We start from the raw sequence: 22030 nt of genomic DNA on the forward strand, positions 1-22030 counted from the left end.
ACTATAAAGGATTTGCAAACATAGGTGGTGCTGGCTACTCAGACAGAGCTAGAGCTTTCCTCCCAAAATGAGTCTCCCCATCTGCTTGGTTATTAGGTCAGGCCAGGGCATTCATAGTTAGGGCCCTCACTCTGATAGGCTTTCTTTGGCGAAGCTTGCTTTGGGTCAGACTCCCACCTTCCTCCCCTTCTCTCTCTCCTGTCTCCCCAAACCCTCACTGTTTGGGACGCTCTAAGCTTATTCCACAAGTGGTTGGGATAACAGGACACACAGAGGTACACCAAGTTGAAACCTCATGCACCAAAGACCAAAATATACTGATTAATGAGTTATATGCAGAACATGAAACTATTAAAAATAACAACCTGGTAATAGCTTTTTATTGCTGAGTGATGATGGCACGTTGGCTCATTTAAATTTCTGTGTATTTTTCTGATTTTCCAAAGTTTCCACAGTGCACATGTGTATATTCCCAATATGCCTTTAACACCTATTTACTGAGTGCCTACTATGTGCCAGGTCCACTATGCACACTAGCAACCGGAAGCAGGTGCTATCCTTGGGAGTGCAGTCTAATGGAAGGGGTACGCGATAAACAAAGACACACGAATCATCCGATGATTACAAGTTGGGATAAATTCTGTGAAAGGTGTTATAAATGGCGAGAAAGGAAGGAAACTAATTCAGAGCAGGGCATCAGGCATCAAGCAAGATCTCTTCCGTGAAGTCAGCTTTAAAGGGATCTGGAAAGGAGGATGGTAGGGCAGCTGGGGAAAAGAGTTCCAGAGAGAGGGAGCAGCAGCTCATGCAAAGGCTGAACTGAACGCAGGAAAGAGCTTGTCCATGGGCTTTTGAGGAACGAATAAAGACCAAAGTGGCAGCTGGCACATTTGAGGCAGGATGAAGAGAATGTAGAAGCAAAGGTTGTAGAGACTTGAAATACCACTTCACACTTATGAAATTGGCAAATTAAAAAAAAAAATCATGGTACACCATTCTGCCAAGGTTACAGTGAAAGCACTCACATCATTATAAAACAGCATAGTTACTGCACTGAGAGCAATCTGTGAAACGTAGCAGAAGCCATAAAGACGTCTCTACCTTTTAATACCTCACTCTCTGAAATTTAGTCTAAGAAAATAATTCAAACAGAAGCATACAGACTGGAAGAGGATGACGCTTTGGAAACACCTGAATATCCAACAATACAGGCATCGTTTGGCAAGTTATGGTAATTAGACTCTAAGGGACACGATGAGCCATTAAAACAATATTGAAAACTCCTTAAGAACCTGTAAAATATTAACTTTATGGGGCTGAGTGACAGAAGAGGGCTATAAATGGCACAGGGGGCATAATTACATGGTAAGAATGGGATCAGTGATTGAAAGGCAACATGCACTAGCAAAAAAAAATATTAATTGGGATATGGAATGTATGTTCTCTTTCCAAAAATTTGCTTTGGTGTCAATACTACTTCATTATTTTAAAGTATGAAGACCAAGAAGACAATAAGGAAGTAGCAGCCATGGGCACAGCTGGGAAACAGGTTGGTTGGAATAGTTGCCTATGCCTCTAGTGGTTCAAGACATCAGCTAGGGAAACCTATACAGTAATGGCGGATGGACAACCACTCCCTGCTGGGTCCTGAAAGATGCCCCAGTTTCTACTCTGAGCTCCTGCCACAGCTCCGCTTAGCATCTCAGAATGGGATGGGTCAAGACAATGGTGGGTGTGATGTAGAAACCATGGCTGACACTGGCTGGCTTTCCTCTCTCATGGTACACACCATCAATCCCTTTCCTTTGGGAGCACAGCAAGTGGCTACCCTTTGCTCCTCGAACCTACTGCAGTGATGGTCTTTGGGCTCACAGGTTAGGAGGGCCTGGATAGGGAGAGAGTCTCTAGGGTGTTCAATTGCCAAAAGCTCCTATTTACTAAGCACTTATCACTTATACTTATATGGTCATTTGGGTAAGAGCAGGAATTAGAGTCAGAGTTCTGACCTTAGCCACTTCCTAATCATTGAGACTTGCAACGCAATACGTAACCTCTCTCTACTTTGGTAGTGACAGTGATGATTATACTTACCTTCCCTGTGCAGCTGCAAGCAGATTCAATGCATTATTAGCTATTAATATCAATGATCCTAGCTTCTATTTAATTAGGTAAGCAGTATTACCCACATTTAACAGGAAAAATGGTTCAGAGAAGTTAAGCAAACTGCCCAAAGTTGCCCAGTGTCCTAACGACAGAACCTGGAATCCAACTCAGATAAGGCACATCCTTAGTTAGACCGTCCCCTGCTCCATCTGAACACAGCATAAAGCTGTGTTTGCATCCCAGGGCTCAGCAAGTGTGTGTACCTTCCAAGAATGTCAATGATACACTATGATAAAAATAACATCTCACATTTATACAGAGTGCTTTACAATTTATAACCACCTCTCGCATTCACATTCGACTCTGAGGGGGAAGCCTACTTTTCAGTTGTATACGTTTCATACAACACAGCAAAATAAAGAGAAAATGTTTACAGCAGTCCACAATCTTTTTAAATACACACACACACACACACACACACACACACATATATACATATAAATATATGCCATTTATGTGGTGTATGTGTGTGTGCCCGCACGTAAGGACAGATAAAACATGTTTTTAAGGGAAGGTTGTTCTCATTGAAAGAAAGGATCTGATCTCAGCATTAGCCACTCTCCCTTATACTCCTTTTACTGTTCACTTCAGTGGAAAAGATACACAAAGAAAGGCCTGGAGCTGAAGCTGGAATCAATCAGGGGAAAGTGGAACTGCTCTGGAAGTAAGAAGACTCTGCATCACCTGGATGATCTGGGAAGGAGAGAAGAAGGTAAAAAATCCCTGCCCACTGCAAGGACCTTTAAGTCTGCAGAAGGATTTCAAATTGTTTGCTGGTAGCATAGTAATGCAATCCCTTGCCTGCATCCCACCAAGCATCGAGAGAAGAAACAGCCTTGTGTCCATGCAGCTTTGGGAGAATGGTAGAGAGAGGCCAGTTCCATATTTGGTCCAGGTGGGGCAGCCAGGAGAAGCAGAATGATATTCTGGAACTCAGGGCAGGCAGTGAAAGGGGTGGGGTGCGGGTGGCACAAGTGCTCCCCTGGGAACCTAGGGGGCAGGATCAGACCAGGTGCAGGATCTTAGAGGGGGAATTCTGGTCAATACTTTACAGCTCTGATAAACTCACCACCTGATATGTGGGCTGCGTATCAATATTTCAAAAAACTGGGAGAGTAATTACATATGCAGTTTCGCAAGCTGATTTTTTTAACTTATCATAGCATGAACAATGACCCATGCAATTAGATATTCTATGAAATACATGGTTTGCAATACGAGCATAGAATTCCACTGTGTGCATGCACAAGAATTTATTTAACTATGCTCCTATCGTTGGGGCATTTAAATGATTTCCAAGTTTTGCCCTTATAAATAATGCAGTGACGACCTCCATGTATACATCTCCTTTTGTGCAGCAATGATTATTTCGTTAGAAGAAAACTCGTGAATTGTCCTCTAAATATGCTGTGCCGCTTAACCCACCTGCAGAAATGCCTCTAAGGGACTGCTGCATTGCTCCTTACCAATGCTGATTTTTACCAATTAAAAATATATTTTGGTAATCTTATAGGTTGAAAATGCATTTATTTGATTACCTGTGACATTGGACATTTTAAATTTGTTCTTCACCACGTATATTTTGTATGACAATTACCTGTCAATACTTTCTGGCCTCTTTTTTTTCTAGCAACATAATGACATTTTTATTGATCTGTTACTCAGAGTTCTTTTATGTAAGAATATTATCCCTTTCTTCTCAATTCTGTCATATTTTCCCACACCTTGCTTACCCATTTGCTTTTTGAATTTTGTTAATATAGTATAGTTTTTCTTCTCCTCCTTTTCTTTTTATATAGTAAAATTTGTAAACTGTGACTCAATGGCATATGTGTTTGCTTTCAATGAACTGAAAGGCCTTCCTAATAAAAGACCAATATTTATTTTCTTCTGGTTCTTGCTTTTTTCTGCTATTAAGTTCTTAATCGATTCAGAATTAATTTAGCATATCATAATATATATGCAATGCATCCTATTTTTTCCAAATTATTAACCAATTACAAATATACTATTTGTTAAGCAATTTTCCATTCATATAAATTTTAACAGCTAGTTTCACTACATACTGGATTTTTTTCTGGGCTTCAATTATTATAGCTATAACACATGTTGATATTTCACGGTGAAATGTCCCCCACACCATTTTTTTAAAGTGTTATATTGCCTTTTCCTCTATATTATTTCAGATCAATTTTGAAATCACTTTGTCAAGTTCCAAAAAGAATCCCATTAGGGTTCTGATTGCAACAGAATTAAACCCATAAATTAATTTGGGGAGAATTGATAATCCCCCAATATTAAATTTGCTAACCCAACTACATGATATAACTCTCCATTTTTTCAGGTCTTGTTTTATCATCCCTCAGTAAAGTTTTGCAGGTGTGTGTTTTCTTTTTTATGAAAAATGTTGTATTTATTGTGGTAAGTATAGGTATTTTGAATTACAAAATTTTATAAACTTTAGTAGCTCACTTTTATCTACTTTATATTTCATTATAATAGTCTTAGGAATATTACTCATAAATCATATATATATTCAAGTTTTAGGTGGGAGGTTTGAAATTGCCTGTATTTTCTAAAAATTATTAGCTTTCTTAATCAGTAATGCAGAAATAATGTAGTTATCCTGGATAAAAGAAACAGCAATGTTTTATTTACTTACTTACTTATTTACTGCCTTTGTAACAAGGGTTAAGATTGTTTTTTTCTTGCAGAGGTCAAGACTGTAACTAGAAACAGGAAAGTATGAACATATGCACTGAAGTTTCATTTATCTATCTGTCCATCTGACTATCCATGTATCTATATATTTAAATTTTTAAAACTTTAATTCAACTTAGTTAACATGCAGTGTAATACTAGTTTCAGGTATACAAGTGATTCAACACTTCCATACATCACCTGGTACTCATCATGACAGGTTGACTCCTTCATCCCCATCACCATTTCCCCCACCTATTTCTGGTGACCATCAGTATGTTCTGTAGAGTTAAGAGTATGATTCTTAGTTTGCTTCTCTGGCATGTATGATTTCATACATAGTTTCAGCACATTTCTTGATTTCACTCCTAAGTATTTATATTTTAATTGCATTTGAGAACAGGATACATTTCATTGTATTTTTATATGGATATTACTGGCATGTGGCTATTGATTTTTGCTTATTTGCTTTGTGTCTGACCATACTATCAAATCTCTTAGTAATCCTAATAACCGTTTTTTTCCCCCCTTTTGGTTTATTCTCTTAGGCTTTGAGGCTATAAGAATATGTGTTCCTAGAAATTAAAAAAAAAAAAAGTCCCTTTCCATTCCTAGCTTAGAATTCTGATCAGTAACGAAAGCTGATTTTTTTTCAAATTACTTTTCAGGTTCTCTGGAGATCAGATGGTTTTTACCCTTTAATACTGATATGAAGCATTATACCAATAGTTTTTCCAATATTCAATGTTTTAATCGGTGCCTTTCTGGAATAAACTCAACTTGGTCATGGTGAGTTAGGCTTTCATAATGATGCTGAATTCTGGGGGTCATTTTAGAAAGAGCTCGAGTTTTGTACCTAGGTAGTTAAATGCTCAGTTCCCAGCTAGGCCACCTCGTCAGGTAAATGGCCTTGGATAAGTCATTTACCTTCCAGACAGCCAGTGAAAGAAATTATACCCACCCCAGTAGTTTGCTGCAAGAATTACAAGTAAAATCCTCAAAACAAGCTCAACGCTATGGGCCTTGCACATCACAGAAACTCAAACTAGGTTATTGTGGTTCTCATTACTATAATCATCCATCTTCTTTGCATTGTTGGCTCAAGGTTTTCACAAGTAGAGGAATGACTGACCTCCAGTTTTAAAGTACTTGGGAGCTATTTTTTTTAATCCAGGAAGTTTGATAAACAATAAAAATCCAAACATACTAGCTCTCATTATCATTCATACTACCTCTCTGTGGCTCATTTTTTCTTCCAATGTCAATTTTTAAGGTTAGGAAGAATCAGGGAGTATTTCCCAGGCTATGTTTGTTCCTTTATTGTACTTTACCTTCCAGGCCCTAGTTCTCTAGGGATCATGGGGGAACAGAAAAATCTAAAAGTAATAGGATGTTTAATGGGATTTTTCTTGTTACTTGGGAATTCTACCCAAGGCTACGAAACCAAGAAGGTTAAGGAGTAAGTCCTGTCACATTCTCCAGAGAAAAGCCAAGGCGCTTCCAGATGTCCTTTTCAAGACTGTAAGAGGCGCCCTGCTGGACCCAGGAGGCTGCACAGACTGAGAGGAGAGACTCCTGGAGGTTGTGAACAGGTGTAAGGGAAGAAGGCGTTACCTTGTCGCATCTTCCCTAAACCAAGTGAGGAGCCCCAGTAGATGTGGTTTGTGCAGAGGGAGGGAGGGGGGAGGGTCTGTAAGAAGGAGAGGGAGAGCTCATGCCCCTGCAGAGGTCTGCTCCCATACAGACACCCCTGGGTTCATGCAGCAACTCTTTTTTTTTTTTTAAGATTTTATTTATTTATGCATGAGACACACACAGAGAGAGAGAGAGAGAGAGAGAGAGAGAGAGAGAGAGGCAGAGACACAGGCAGAGGATGAAACAGGGTCCATGCAAGGAGCCTGACGTGGGACTCGATCCCGGGTCTCCAGGATCACACCCTGGGCTGAAGGCGGCGCTAAACCACTGAGCCACCGGGGCTGCCCCCATGCTGCAACTCTTGAACCACGTAAGGGGAAAGCAAGCTTTTCTCCCTCTTCATCCCCTCCTCCTTCCTCCATGGTCTGATGCCCTGGGGGAGGAAGGAGGTAAGGAAGCCACAGAAGAAGTGGAGAAGGCAAGGGAGGTGGAAGAATGAGTATCACTTTTCCAAATCATTTTGCCCAAGTGGTTGTCATAATCCAAGTTCTGTGGGTGCCTTCAGTATGCGTGCTCACCTGCACGACTCTGGAATCAATGTCCCTTCAAGCATGATGGGGCGTGCATGGAAGCCCCTCTTTCCCTAGTTTGTCACCATGTTGGAGATTTCTCCATTGGGCTCCAGATTTTGCTTTGACTCTGGATGGGATGGTGATTTGACTGCTATTGGCTGATCCTGCTGTGCTTCCCTGAGACTTCTGGGTAATCTCACCAGGATTATGGTGGGACAGAGATGGGAGTTAGATGCCTGGGCTCACACCACCATCCTGCTCAGAAACAAGTGCCATCTGCTTCTAATGCAGAGCCCTAAGAGTTAGGCCAGGCAATGCTACCCCCCATTGAAGCTAAGGCCTACGGAAATTAAAAAAGAAAAGCAAAAAGGCCTTGCTAGGCAGTTACATGGCTTTGTTCGATTTTCTAGACCCTTGATCCCTCTTTTAATCCCTCCACCCTGCCCTAGAACTGCATGCTGGATGGAAAACACAGAGCCCACCTGAGGATGCTCACTGACAAGAGTCAGGACTCACTTCCATTCCTTGTTTGCAAGTTCTCACGCTTGTAACCCTTGGCGGCCTCTCAGAAAGGAGACGGGTCTGGATAACATGCTTTTCTCTCTTGGGACTAAGACAAAACTGGAAAAAGCGCGACTCCTATCTCCACCCGGGGCCCCCATATCAGGTACCACTGTAGCCACCTCTGTACCCTGCAAGCATGTGTCAAGGACTCCAGAGCCTTGGCCTGCAAAGCCTTTTGTTTCAAGCCTCCCCTACAGCTTAGAGCTGCTGTACTATCCCATCACTATCTGAGAAAGTAAAGAAACTGCACTAGAGAAGTCCTTTACAACAGGGTCCATCACACCAGAACGAAAGGAATTGGTTTAGATTCTGACACCCTCTTCCTAGGCCTGAGACTTTTTTTTTTTTTTCCAAATAATGTTCATGAAGGGGCTTCTATGTTTTCAGTTCTCTGCTAGGCTTATAACTTATCTCATTGAGACTTCACAACAAAAGTGTATTGTAATCTCTTGTAAATGGAAGAAAAGAAAGAGAGGCACAGACAGGTGTACTGCCATCCAGACAGCAAGTACCAGCTTGAAATAAAAACGAGAATTTTTTTGGCTCTAAAGCCTCCATTCTTCTCACTAAACTCTAATGACTACTCTCACTTCATTGAGCCCAGCAATTTGAATTTCTCCTCTTTATTCCCTTAGAGAAAAGAGACAGACAGATATCACTTCAAGTAGGAATCCATAAATATGTAAATAAAATATAATGTGCAATCAAACCTCAGGTGAAGGGAAGAGGAAGAAAGCCCTCCAAATCAGCAGTGTGTGTCACATTTTGGGCTGCACAAAGTTACTTTTCACTTGGAAAATCTGAACTCCGCAAGACCACAATGAAGTGGGTACCCAGGCAAAGGGGCCTTTGATTTATAGGGAGCAAGCAATCACAGGGTGGCAGAGCAGAGGTGGGGGGGCCTTAGGATCACTTGGCTTTCCAGATTGTTGCTTTGTGGTTCTACAACAGTTACTGCCTAAAGTCTGGCTCAAGCAGGGCTTCTGAGGATGAAGGGAAGAGATTTCCAGAGCATAAGAGAGAGAGCACGGGACTGCTGAACATCTATATCTGAGATAAGGGGGGATCTGTCTCCTGGGAGTAAAACCAGACCCATAAATAAGGGAGTGTGGCATGGAGGCAGATTTGGGTGACGATAAGGGAGAATTTCTCCTGTCTGATGCTGGGTGATAGTTTTAAGGCATCAACCAAGCAGGTGCTCAGACCACTGAAAGCACTACCTGGAGAAAAGATGAACTGGCCTGGTGGCGTGTTCTCACTTCTCCTTGTCTCACTGCCCTTCCAATTGCTGGCCCTGGTCCCATTCTCAATGCCGTGGACCTTGGCCCTCCTTGTGAAATCCAGATATTGATGCCAGAAGCCTGTGTTCTTTTGAACCTAAAGGATACTCCGCTCCTACACAGGACCCCATCCAGAGTCTTGTGATAACTGGCTAACATTAGGTAGAGAGCAAGAGTAACCCCCCAGGACCCACAGCAGTTAGATGGTCTGCTATGGGAGAGCATGAGCTTCCTGTCAGAGACAGCACTCAAGGTGAGACTGGGTTGGCAACAGACAGCCCTCCGAGGACCCAACTCCTATCCCTGGATGTCTGTTGATGAGGATGTGCCAGGGCAAACCACCCATCCTTCTAGACAAGAAAACCTTTGAGAGTCTAAACTAGGATCATCAGGTTCTGAAATTGGATTTCCTATGAGATGATGAAGAACAAAAGAATATGCCCCACCCCTTCACATACCAGTCAGTTTAACAATTCCTGTTTTAACTTCCCATTTTAACAATTCATAACCACAACATCCAGAACAATAGCAGCAACCAATAACAATTTGTTTTATGACAGGCATCTGAAGAGTATTTTGAGCTTTTCAAAGCACTCTGATGTACATGATTACATATGCACCCCACGCCTGTATCTCAGGAAGGGTGGCAAATGATGAAACTGAGCAAAAGAACATGGTGATGAATGAAAAAAACAAATGAATGGGGCATCTCAAGGGAGTAGCATGAAGAAAGAAAATCAGGCTGCTTTCACTGGTACTAAGAAGTCCCTTTGATTCTAAAATGCAGGTGCAATCAGGTGGCTCTCAGGGAAGATGAAGAGGTAGCCCGCTGATCTCTCCTGAGCTCCAGGTTTCCATGTGCCATCATCTGCTATGCATCATCTTTACTCCAAACCCAACATCTTCAAGCCTGAACTTGCTCCCATGCCCCTAACCCATCTATTGGTTTTCCATGTTGAAAAGCAGTTCCACCACTCGTCTCTCAGCCATCCAAACCAGAAGCCTAGAAGCATCGTTTCTGGCCCTCTTCTTCTCTCCTAGATAGTCTGTCTAGGTTTTGAATTAACTGGCTAAGAGTCACGCTCTGAGGCGAGCTCCAGATTATTGGGTTAGAATGCTGCTCTGGAGCCAAACTCTTGACAATCCCCACCTCGCTCCTGATGCACCAAGGACATACCTGGTCAGTGGCCTGTCAGACCTAGATGAACCAGTCTACATCCCACCTGCCCTTGAGCTGGCCCTCTGCTATCTTCCTGAGCTACACTCACTTGCAGCCTGAGCACAGAGTCTGGCACAGGGAAGTGGCTCAGCAGATGTTTGAAGGAAAGGCCTACAGCTGCAGTGAATGAGAGCATGCAGCTGGTCTCCATAGTTGTCAGCTGCTCTACCATCTAAGCCCACCCTCGAAAGGACGCGTGGAGAGTAAACCCCATCAAACCACATGATGGGGAGTCCCTTGGGCCAAGAGACTCTGCGCTAAACACTGAATCGATCTGCAATCTTGGTCTGATGACTCTGAGCCACAGTCTTCCTTCCATCTACCTCTCAGAGCTGCCGTAAGGATCAAGCAACCTAAGGGGCACACCATGAAAGTGGCATGCTGGTGTGGCACAGTTGTACCAGGGGTTCTTCAGTGTGGGTGTGTCTCAGCATCACTCAGAGGGCTCCTTAAAGGACAGGATTCTGGGCTCCACTCCCAGAATTTCTGAATCATTAGGTCAGGGCATGGGGTCTGAGAATTTGCATTTCTAAGGAGTTCCTAGGTAATGCTGATGCTGCTGGTCTGGGAACTATGCTTTGAGAACCAGTGCTCTGAGCATTTTAAAAGCACTGCCTACTGCCTTTCCACAGTGACCCGGTTTCTCTCCACAAAGCATGCTATTTCAATATTCGACTTTATGTTTACGTTTTACCCTTTTTGCTGTTTTGCTGGAATCTTAACTGAGTCTGTAAATTCCTCTGGGCAGAAATTATACCTTCCACACTCCACATTCTCTCATTTTCTGTTTTGCAAAATAATGAGTACATTTCCAGTGCGATTAATAATAGAAAAAGGAAGGGGGGTAGCTAAGAGCACCCACCCCAATAAACAGCATCCATAAATGGATACCAGCCCTGGAATCCTCTTAAAAATTAATTATGAGGCAAAGAACATTCTACCATCATTGGCAATGTGGGAAAGAAGATTATGTTCTTGATGACACATTTTGTAAAATGTGGGTTATTCAAGATTTTAGCTGTAACTTACTTAAACAACAACATTTTTTGAAATATAAAACCACAAACAGCATTTCAACTCATAATTTTTACAGTGATAGTCACACAATTGTGTTTTCAACATGTAAAATCCATTACAAAGCCGTGGCAACAGTTTGCAATAGATTGTAAATTTTTATTGAGATGATCATCTTGTGATTGAATTTCAAAATGTATTATATGATCATCAGCAAATAAGTCCATGGGGGCTGCTAAAGTGCTTTAAGTATCATTTATAAAGATCAAAAACCCAGGAAACTCTTAGATTTACCCCACGGAAAGAGAAAAGTCTCACTGGCAAGATCAAATCAATTACTTTTATGGATGAATATTGAATTGCAAAACTGAGATAAGGTATTACCTGGTTTAATAACAAAATCTTATGTCCTTCTGAAATAGTAGGTTTCATAATAAGGTTTCAATAAGGAATTTTACAAAAGGCCCACTTTTGAAAATAATCGAGAAAATGGCATTTCCATTTATCACAGTGGCTCAGTAATATTCAAAGGAATATTCCCAAGCAATGGACACCCTCAGTAACCTTGGGTTACATGCCATCGAGATGCACTACTGAGGTACTCAGGAATGATTACAGTGAATTCTGCTATAGCTCTTGTTTTGACAACACGAATGTGTTCCAACACGACTGACATATTAGAGGACAATTTGAGCATAACACGAATGTCACATCTGCTATGTGTGATTCTGTATGTAAAACATTTTTGAAACAGAAAACTACACCCAGCTCAACGGAACCATGCAGGGATACACAGAACGTATCCACCTCAAACATTAACCTGCTATGTCCATTCACTGGGCGTGCTAAAAGCCACATCCACAACTTTCCACCATATTTAGAAAGTACTCTTCACCACCACTGTTGCCCACACGCTTCGACCTTTCTGACATACACTTCCAAAGCAAATTTGCAATCTCTTCAAGGAAATACCCCATATACGCTGCAGTATTTATGCGTATCCCAAACCATTTATATACATGAAACTGTGCCATGGCTTTTACCTACTTTTGCCACTGTTTAAATGTGTTGCTGATAAAGTATGAGTGCTGTGCCCCAATTCCACTTTTTCCCATAACCCTGATAATTTCTGCTACATACCTTCCCATACCACAGTGAATTTTGAGGACATATATGTCACATTATAGAACTAATTGTTTTGCTTTTTTTGTTCCACGGGGTCACTGTCATGATGGGTCCTTTTCTTCCCATGCAGAAGTCATCAGTGACCCTTTTCCCAGTGGAAGCCAATGGCTCACACTGCCACTTCCCTGCATACCCTCCTCCAACCCCGTGGAAAAGTCTCACCTCTGTATTCCATGCTAATGATGCATACCTCCATGTTTTCATGTGATGTGACCAATGATCAATGGCATTTGAGTCAGATAAACCTGAATGCAAATTCTGACTGTGCCACTTCCCTACATACCCTCAAGTGTATGTCAGAAAGGTCGAAGCGTGTGGGCAACAGTGGTGGTGAAGAGTACTTTCCAACCCCGTGGAAGAGCCTCACCTCTGTATTCCATGCTGATGGCGCATGCCTCTTTGTTTTCATGTGATGTGACCAATGATCAATGGCATTTGAGTCAGAAAAACCTGAATGCAAATTCTGACTGTGCCACTGGTCAATTCTAGTTTGGACAAAAAGTTTTAAAAAATATTGGGTCTCTATTTCTTTACATATATATGAGATAAAAGTAATCAAATGGTTACTTAGGAAAAATGAGATGATATAAATAATGTGATTTGAAAGAAAAAACAAAAGAAAACACTGAGTTAACTTCTTGAGTTATGTTCGGAGCCAGAATATCTTAGGGATATAGTCAGAGATACAATCCTAGCCAATGTTCCTTACTGGAAACACCATAGAAGCCTGGAGTCCCCAGGGATACAAAATGGTTGGATCAAAAGAATCCTCTAAGACACAGTCCCAGACACCAAACTCTTAGAGCGGCATCCAAAAACTTCAGAGAAATTGTTAAAGCCAAAGCCCCCAGAGTACCCTGAGCCAGGAGCTTACAGAGATACAGAATTCAGGGGGCCCTTGAATAGACAGTCCCAGTCCAGACTCTCAGGCTGGAATCAGGAGGCCCCAAGATAGTTGGCACAAGGAACCCTTCAGAGACAGAATGTGGACCAGGAACCCTCAGGGAAACTATAAAAACCAAGGGCTCATCAGGGTCACAGGCCCAGCCAAGGGAGTCAAAATTACAAACACCTTAAGATATGTAACAAGAAGTCAAAGTCACAAACACCTTAAGATATGTAACAAAAAGCAGGAGCATTCTGAGATATAGTGCAAACGAGACCTTTATAAGGCATACAGGGCCAGGAGCCCTCAGGGTCACTTTGAGCACTAGGAAGCCTCACACACACAGAGGCACCAGAAGTCCTTGGAGAGACAGAACCAGTGTCCCACTGACACAGTGTCAGAACCAGGAACCTCTCCATGACATAGCTGGAGTCAAGAGGCTCTATGAATCATGGTCATAGCCAGGTGATCTCCAGAGTTGACACCAGAGCCAGGAGGTCCTCTAAGGCAAGACCAAAACCCTGACTGTTGCTCTTCACAAAAGGAAGCACACTCCCATCAAAGAAGTTTAGAAATGACTGTCACAGAACTCCAACCTCTCAAAATGTAGTCATAAGGAAGTTCTTACCTGCACACTTGGTTCTGGTGGTGAGGGGAGGCCCTGGTGGTCCCGTGCCTCCCTCCCCTGGTCGTGTGAGCAGCACCCGGATCTCATACTCCACATCAGGGTCCAGATGCCACAGCTTATAGTTGGGAGAGTCAACTATGTGGGTTTCAGCCCAGGTGCCTGTAGTGGTGCGATATTCCACCTCCTTCAGGATGATGGGGCCATCCCCGATGATTGAGTTGGCATTTGGCTTGATCCACAGGTATGTGGCCCCTACGGCCAGCAGCTCTGGGGGGGCAATGGGTGTGGGAGGCTCTGGAAGACAAGCAATCAGCAAAGGATGTCAGACCCAAGTGGTTTACAGAGAAGAATCCAAGCATGTACACACAAGGACAGAATTCCAGGGAGCCATATACACTAGCTCAGATCCCTTTCATAACTCCATTCATATCCTACTGGAATTTCCTCAAATTATATGTAAATACCTGAATCAGTATTTCTTCTTCCACACTACCAAATCTCCTCCATTTAAAGACAGTAAAGAAAGAAGGCAATTGTGGATAAATGGTTTTTCTAGAATACAGCAAAGCTGCCTGGATTAATATTCTGCTTTCTATCCTCAAACGAGCACATGTCTTTACTAAAGTGGAGTTTGGTTCAAAGCCCAGGGGAGTCTGAGGTTTACAAATGTTTCTTTCATAGTAACACACAGATTGTTAGTGGAAGCTCTCCCCAAATAGTGCTGTGAGCCTAAGTAGCAAAAGGATGATGGCACAGCAAAAATTCAGCTTCTTCCTGAACTCCAGAGGGATCCCTCCAGGAGGGAGAGTGTCACTGACACAGTGTCCGCTATGAGAATCGAGGGTCAAGGGAAAAGTCATGCGGAGTTATCCCGCATCTGCTTTGGGTTGGCCCTCCCCCATTAAATTCTATTTCCTCAGCTAAATAAATCAGAATTTCAACAGCACTTATGGTGAGTCTTTCTGGCAATCCTTAGTCCACTGGCAAAGCTGCAGAAATTAACGTTAACTTTGTATTCCTTATTTACCAAGAAATCTCATATGCATTACTTTGTGTGAATCTTGGGACATTATCACTTCCAGTCTGATGGATAAAAACAAAGAACCCAAGCAATGGGGCACCGAACGGAGATCATGAAGCAGGTAAGGCAGGATGGAACCCACATCTTTATCCCTTCCAACGCCAGATATTCCCTTGGAAAGCTGTTTGCCTCTAAAATGTTCATTTTCTAAAAATCAAAGTGGATATATTTGTCAATTTTGTCTGTAGCAAAAAATAGCAAGTGGAACAATATAGAAAATGAGAATAAAGAGAAAATAAGCCCCCTTCCCTACCACCCAAAGTAACAACCATTTATATTTCTCCATGCTCCAATTTCTGTTCATATATTTAAGCCTTTTTCATCCAGCTACAGCAACATAAAGACCCAGTGTTTTTCTTCCCTCACTTACTACATTCTAAAGACTTCATTTACAACATAGACTTTGTCATCACTGTCTTAAAGATCTACAGAAAGATCTGTCAGGTAATCACATTAACTAGTGAGTTATTCCAAGTTTTGCTGTGGTAAATAATGCTGCAGTGAACATCTTTGTGCAAATGACTCCAGTTTCTCCTATTTATTTTTATTTTTTGGAAGCAACTGCCAACAGAAATCGAATCTGTCAATGGGTATGAACAATTTAGTGATAACCAGAGTAGAATTAGGAAGTGGAGGGAGGAGGAGGCATCTAGGGGTGAAATACAACTTTTGGAGGGCCTCTGGGCTATGCAGGTGGGTAAGGCAGGTACAGGTTTCACTGTGGAACTCAGGTGAGAGCTTCAGGATAGATCAGACTCATTCTGTGTTTGCTTTCTAATTAATTACCTAGCCACAAAGATTCTCCAGAGACAGAATAATTGCTATGAAACAGAGGTGGACAATATTTTCTCAGTGTGACTTGAAACAAATCTTAAGGGACAACTTCAGATTGCCTCTATTAAAGCCTGCCATTTGGTCAGAGAAGGAAATTAAGCAGATTAGTCAAGCTAGATGCTTTTCTTTACAAAGCCATGAAGGTTATTACTCAAGGCCTTGTTATCTCAAAGGTGTTTGCAAATTGATTTTTGGATAATTTGTTTCAGGTAGAGAAGTTAGGTTAGCAGGCAGATAATTTCTGGGCTCATCCTTTGTGCATTTTAAATATATAGACTCTCTGATCCCCATTGTCAACTCTCCAGAGTTCCCATCAGTTTCCAGGGAGGCCCCAAGAGTGGTATTTTGTAGCTCTGTGATGACTCTGCCCAACTCCTTAATATAATTATTCACAGGCTGGCCCTGGACAGAATTAAGAGCAGCAGACTGCAATACTTTGGGGCTTGCCCAAGTGACCACATTAAGCTCTCTCCCATCGACTTTACACCATGGTTTTTGCTCTATTTCAGGCATTAGCATTAAAGTGCTGACCATCAGAAAGAAAATAAAGTACCAGGCTTGCCAAATGTTTGGTCTCTTGCTACGTATTTCTGATGGTAGGTACAATATAGTAACAAACATTCCCTCGAGTAAATAAATGTCTCCATCTCAAATGACTTAGGAGTTCACATGTCCCTGTGCAGTCTAGCCAATGCTGTTTTCTCTCCCTCTGTCCCCTCAAGAGATTATCATGAAATACATCATAGCACTTCAGGTACTTGGCTCTAAGCAGCCACCAGATTATTGTTTTGTTTTCTCTTTTGTTAGTAATCCTCTGATTTATAATTGGCATTCTTTATAAGTCACATGTTCGAGTGGCTCAGAGAGAGAAGTAGGGATGAGACACGCAATTATTATTTTTATTATTATTTTTTTTGGGGGGGTAAACACCTCCCTTTTTTAAATGAACAGAAAGACTGCGTTTGTCAGTTCTTCTCTTTTAACATGAACTACTCAACCAGACAGTGCAAGAAATCTAGGAGGCCATCTAATCCAATAGCTAGAGTCTTCAGAATGCAAACCAAGGCCCAGAAGGGTCCATGGCCTATTAACTAGAAGGAGGTGGGGGCAGAGCATCAGAAGTCAGGGTCCACATAGCATTCCTGCCTCTGCCTTTTGCTTCTTGGGCTTCAGATGTTTATGTAGTTAGCCAGAAAGATGATCCTGAGGAAACGTCCCTAGTAGTTTTTAACTTTTGAGGATGCATAGACCCTTGCAAAGACCTGGTGAGAAATTCCAGCCTCTCTTCCCAGGAAAATGCACATAAGCCTGTTACTGAGAGTTACACCCACCATTTCAGAAATTCAGGAGCCCTTCTAAAGCCTTTACATGAACTCCTGAAGAGGCTATGTTGAAAATAAAGGAAATGTACAGAGATCCTCCTGGCAGACCACATGCCCATAATAGTTTACACTTCTTTGGAACCCAAAGCCACCCTTTGTTGAAGGGGCTAGCAGTTGGGAGTATAGTCATGTAAGGAAATGGAAGTTGATGTGAGGTTCACAGACCGAGTGCTTCCAGGTTCCCAATCATCTGGGTCAAGATAAACATGCTAAGATTCCATGGGACAACACAAAGTAAATGTGTAGGTAGGTCCTCATGGCCATGACCCACCCAACACGTTCATAGATTTAACATTTGGGCTAAAACATTTTATACATAAAAACATGATCCTACCCATGAAATGCTATATCCTAAGTAGAAATCTTTTTTTATATATATTTTTTATTGGAGTTCGATTTGCCAACATATAGTACACCCAGTGCTCATCCCGTCAAGTGCCCCCCTCAGTGCCTATCACCCGGTCAGGTCATCCCATCCCCCACCCACCTCCCCTTCCACCACCCCTTGTTCTTTCCCAGAGTTAGGAGTCTCTCATGTTCTGTCTCCCTTTCTGATATTTCCCACTCATTTTCTCTCCTTTCCCCTTTATTCCATTTTCACTATTTTCTATATTCCCCAAAAGAATGAGACCATATAATGTTTGTCCTTCTCTGATTGACTTACTTCACTCAGCCTAATACCCTCTAGTTCCATCCACGTTGAAGCAAATGGTGGGTATTCATCGTTTCTAATGGCTGAGTAATATTTCATTGTATATATAGATCATATCATATTCTACAAAGGCTGGCTTAGAAGCTTGAGTTGCTATAATAAAATACCAAAGACTAGGTGGTTCAAACAACAGACATTTATTTCTTACAGTCTGGGAGGCTAGGGAGTCCAAGATCAGAATGTCTGCCAATTCAGTTCCTGGTGAGAACTCTCTTCCTGGTTTGCTCCTTGTTATGTACTCCCATGGTAGAGAAAGAGAGATCTTGGGTCTCATCCTCCTCTCATGAGGGCACTAATTGCATAACGGGAGCTCCACCTACATGAACTCATTTAAACCTAATCACCTCCCAAAGGCTGCCAACTCCTAATACCATCACATCCGGGGTTAGGGCTTCAATATATGAATTTGGAAAGGGAGGGACACACATTCATTCAGTCCATAGCAGAGGCTGTTTTCAAATTCACCCTTCTCTTCACGAAGGGCTTTGTCTAACTATCGTGGTTTTAAGATGAACAACCTGACAGAACTCTCTGTGAAAGAAACCCCAACTAGTACATACTCTATGCTTCTCAGGTGCCAAACAGAGTGCTGAGTACGTGGACTTTAGTGGTAGAGAGAAATGCAGGCTCTCTGGATGCATGGAATGAGAAGGTAAGGCAGTCAATTAAAGCAGCAATGACAATAAAATGGAATGAGGGTCATGACAGGGGTGGCAGAGGCAGTTATGAAGCCTATGAAGGGACCTAATCTGGTCCAGAGGTTAAGGAAGCTCTTGCAGAGAGAGCTTGTAACCCATGGGCCTGCAATTCATGTTAAGTTTATGAGCAAAGAGAGAATGCCTTTGGGGGTCCTATAGTTCTGAGATGCTTGAGAAGGTACTACCCAGGGCCAGACTGGTAAACAATTAAAACTAGGTATTCAGAACATTCATTAGTTCACTCATTCTACAAACACTGAGCACCTGCTATCTATCGCACGCTGTTCTGAGCACTGAGGATTCAGCAGTAAACAAACAAGACACAATCTGGTTATCAGCCGCTCACATACTAGCTTTCACTCAAGGACTGAAAGAGGAGTAAGAAGAAAAGAAGGTAATTCAGAAGCTGAGGAGGAGGAGGAAATTGGAGGATGAGCCAAGCCCAGGTGTGTGCTTATGGATCATTCAAATGATGTGCATCCATACAACAGAATACTGCACAGTAAGGAAAAAGGAATGAACTACCGACACATACGACATGGGCCAATCCCAAAATTACATTATGCAAAAGAAGAAAAGAATCCATGATGATTCTGTTTATATGAAAAGTTCAAAAAGGGGCAAAATTAATCTATGATGATGAAAGTTAAAATTACAGTTACCTATGTGAGTAGGTACTCACTGGGATAAGGCACAAAAGAACTTTCTGGAGTACTGAAATGAACCACATATTGATCTGGGTGATAAAATAATAAAAATCAGAACAATGTTACCTCTGGTCAGGTGAATGCTTGGAAAAGGACTTGAGAAAACCCTCTGGGATCATAAAAATTTTGGAATGTTGACTGGGTTGTATAAGACTCATGAAGCTGTACACTTAAAATATAGGTATTTTGCAATGTGTGCACAATATGTTGAAGAAAAATAAAGAAACAAAAAAAATATGCCTGTCTGCAACCCAGCAGGGAGGAAGAATGACACTAAATTTTACCTGAAGCTGAAACCCAGAATATCTGAAGGTACTGAGCCTTTAATCCCATATCATTTATTTCCAAATAATTCTATCAGCATCATCAGGTGTTTAAATTCAGACTATTTTTCCTGCAAAGAGGTTGTTACACACACCAGTTTTCATCCATGAGCCTTTTCACATATGAAACTACCAATGCCCTCTTTCTACTTGACCCTGTACCTCACCTGTGCAAAGCCAGGAATAAGTGTCTCATATTTGATGGCACTCTCTGCTGACAAAGTCTGGAACCAAATCCAGAGGGAGAAAGTCTGGCCTTCAAGGAGCTGAGCTGGGAGATGGCATTGGTCCCTTCCAACCAGGCATCAAAGCACTTCAAGGAGAAGCCCCCGTGAGCCATCCATATACATGTCCTGAGCAGCAACTACCCTGGACCTGCCTACGCTCTCCTTCAACGTGTAGGTGGTGAGGTGACCCCTTAGTATAATTCCGCCTCATCCTCAGGCAGCAATCTCCAGACCAATCCTGTCTTTCTTTTTCCTGCTGTGAGCACTTGTAACAGTTTGACTCCCCAGAAATTCCTACAGAGAGCAAAAGTGCTTCAAATAGCTAGAGAGCAAGCTTTGTGCGTATGTATTGTCTGCTCTAGACAGAAATCAAACCTTTTGAGAAAAACTAAATATTGCTATAGGACATGAAGTAAGCCTCCACATGTTTTAGGTGGACAGAACCTGGCCTCTGACACTTTCCACCACCCTCCACCCCGTATCTGATCATCTTTCTGATCACATCACTATTTACCTACCCATGAGTCAGTAAATAGTGCCCCCAGGCCACCCTACCCACCAACATACACACAGACCCTCACACTCTTTTATCATTCCTACTTCCATACTTTTGCACAGCCATTTCTCCTGATTAGAACATCTTTCCTTTTACTTTTAACCAAATCAGGCCCATTTTTTCTTTTCCATTCTGCTTCAGGACTACTCAGCTGCATGACACAGTGGGTGCTCAAAGCATCACCCTCCTTAGATATTCCACTGAGTGGCATGCAAGACCATTTCATAAAATAACGAATTAAGGATCAAAAAGGAAAACGGGAAACTAGCTTGGAGTCAGGGTCCAAATCTTTCTTTGCCCTGACGTTACCACCAACCAGCTCTGTGACCCTGGACAAACCACTCAATCTTCCAGGCTCCCCACTTTTTCATTTTTAGAATTAAAGTCTATTTTAGAATTTTAATTAGAGAGGGATCTAAAGGCTCTACCAAGGACTATAGAGATGCTATGTGCATATGTTCACTAACTCTATCTTGACTGTGAATTGTCAACAGGAGAAATTCCACTTCTTCCTCCCTTGTGTGGACCCATGAGGTCCCTGAACAGATCCAAGTAGACACAGCACTAATTTACCAGTACATGCCTACCAGAATTAGAACTTTGTGCCCCAGTTGAACATAGGGTCAATGTTCAATAAATATTGGATGTCTTATGCAAAGAAAATATTTGATAAATTTTCCCAAAATAAGAGGTTGGGGTTGCAAAGAAATGAAAGAGAGCAAGGAGGAGAATGTTACAAAGAAGAGTGAATGGGTATCCATGCTAAGAACTGGAAATGCTTGGGGAAAAGACATGAAATAAGTAGAACAGAACAATAATCAAAGACGTAGCCAAAGAAAATTTCTTTGAAATAAGTGAAGATCTGAGTTTGCAGAGTATGAATAACATGGTGGGCTTCAGGCAAAATCAATGATGAGACTTAAAATTAAGCACCAACTGATAGTATTTTGAAAGACTGGAAAGTTCCTATAAGCATCAAGAGTTTTAAAAACACATCTCTGTCAAAACAAAACAAAAAAAAAAAAAACAAAGCAAACAATTCTTAGACTTCAGCATCTTAATTTGAAACACTGTGATATATTGGTGAAGTTGATGAAAATCGTAATAATAATCCCAAATGACTGCAGTGGCAGCTAATATGTACTGCAAAATTGGATCCACCTGTCACTGTTCTTAGTGACAGAACTGGAGTCTGTCTTCCAAGTAATTTTTTCTCTAAGGAAGACCGACCCCAGTCCACCTTGAGGTGAATCAAAATCATGACTCAAGGATGGAGGGATTGATATACTAAAAGGGTTGGTCTTATGGACACACAAAATTTCTCTGGAATAGTCTTTCACTGTTCCCCTTCTCCAGGTGACTCATATTTCTTGTCTTTAAGAGTGTGTTCTCCTCTGGGATGCCCTCCTGGATATTACCTCAAGGCTCTCTGTTCTCTGGGCTCAATGGGTGTCTCAGCTCAGGGTCCCAAGAAACAAAACTTGAGACAAGGATTCTGGGCAAGTGACTGGAGGAATTCTGAGGAGGAGTAATGGTAGGACAAAGGTCAGGAAGCTAAGGATGGATGTAATATGGGCTGCAGACTAGATCAGTCTGATCCCAAAGGAGCTCTGGAGCACAAAGTGCACCACCTCACTCATCTCCCATTGAGGCAAGGGTGTCAG

General features: G+C 42.0%; 1 protein-coding gene across 13 annotated transcripts in view; it reads right to left on the minus strand.

Moving 5' to 3' along the window:
- The window catches only part of PTPRT (protein tyrosine phosphatase receptor type T), a 1044320-nt gene that overhangs the window by 585331 nt on the left and 436959 nt on the right, over positions 1 to 22030 (minus strand). For all 13 annotated transcript variants that reach the window (XM_035705859.2, XM_049100205.1, XM_049100203.1 and 10 more), the window contains exon 7: positions 13847 to 14140. In XM_035705859.2, coding sequence (XP_035561752.2) covers positions 13847 to 14140 — 294 coding nt within the window. The remainder of the gene's footprint in view (positions 1 to 13846; positions 14141 to 22030) is intronic.

The sequence above is a fragment of the Canis lupus genome, chromosome 24 (genome assembly GCF_003254725.2).
Source record: "Canis lupus dingo isolate Sandy chromosome 24, ASM325472v2, whole genome shotgun sequence".
NCBI classification, from domain to species: Eukaryota; Metazoa; Chordata; class Mammalia; order Carnivora; family Canidae; genus Canis; species Canis lupus.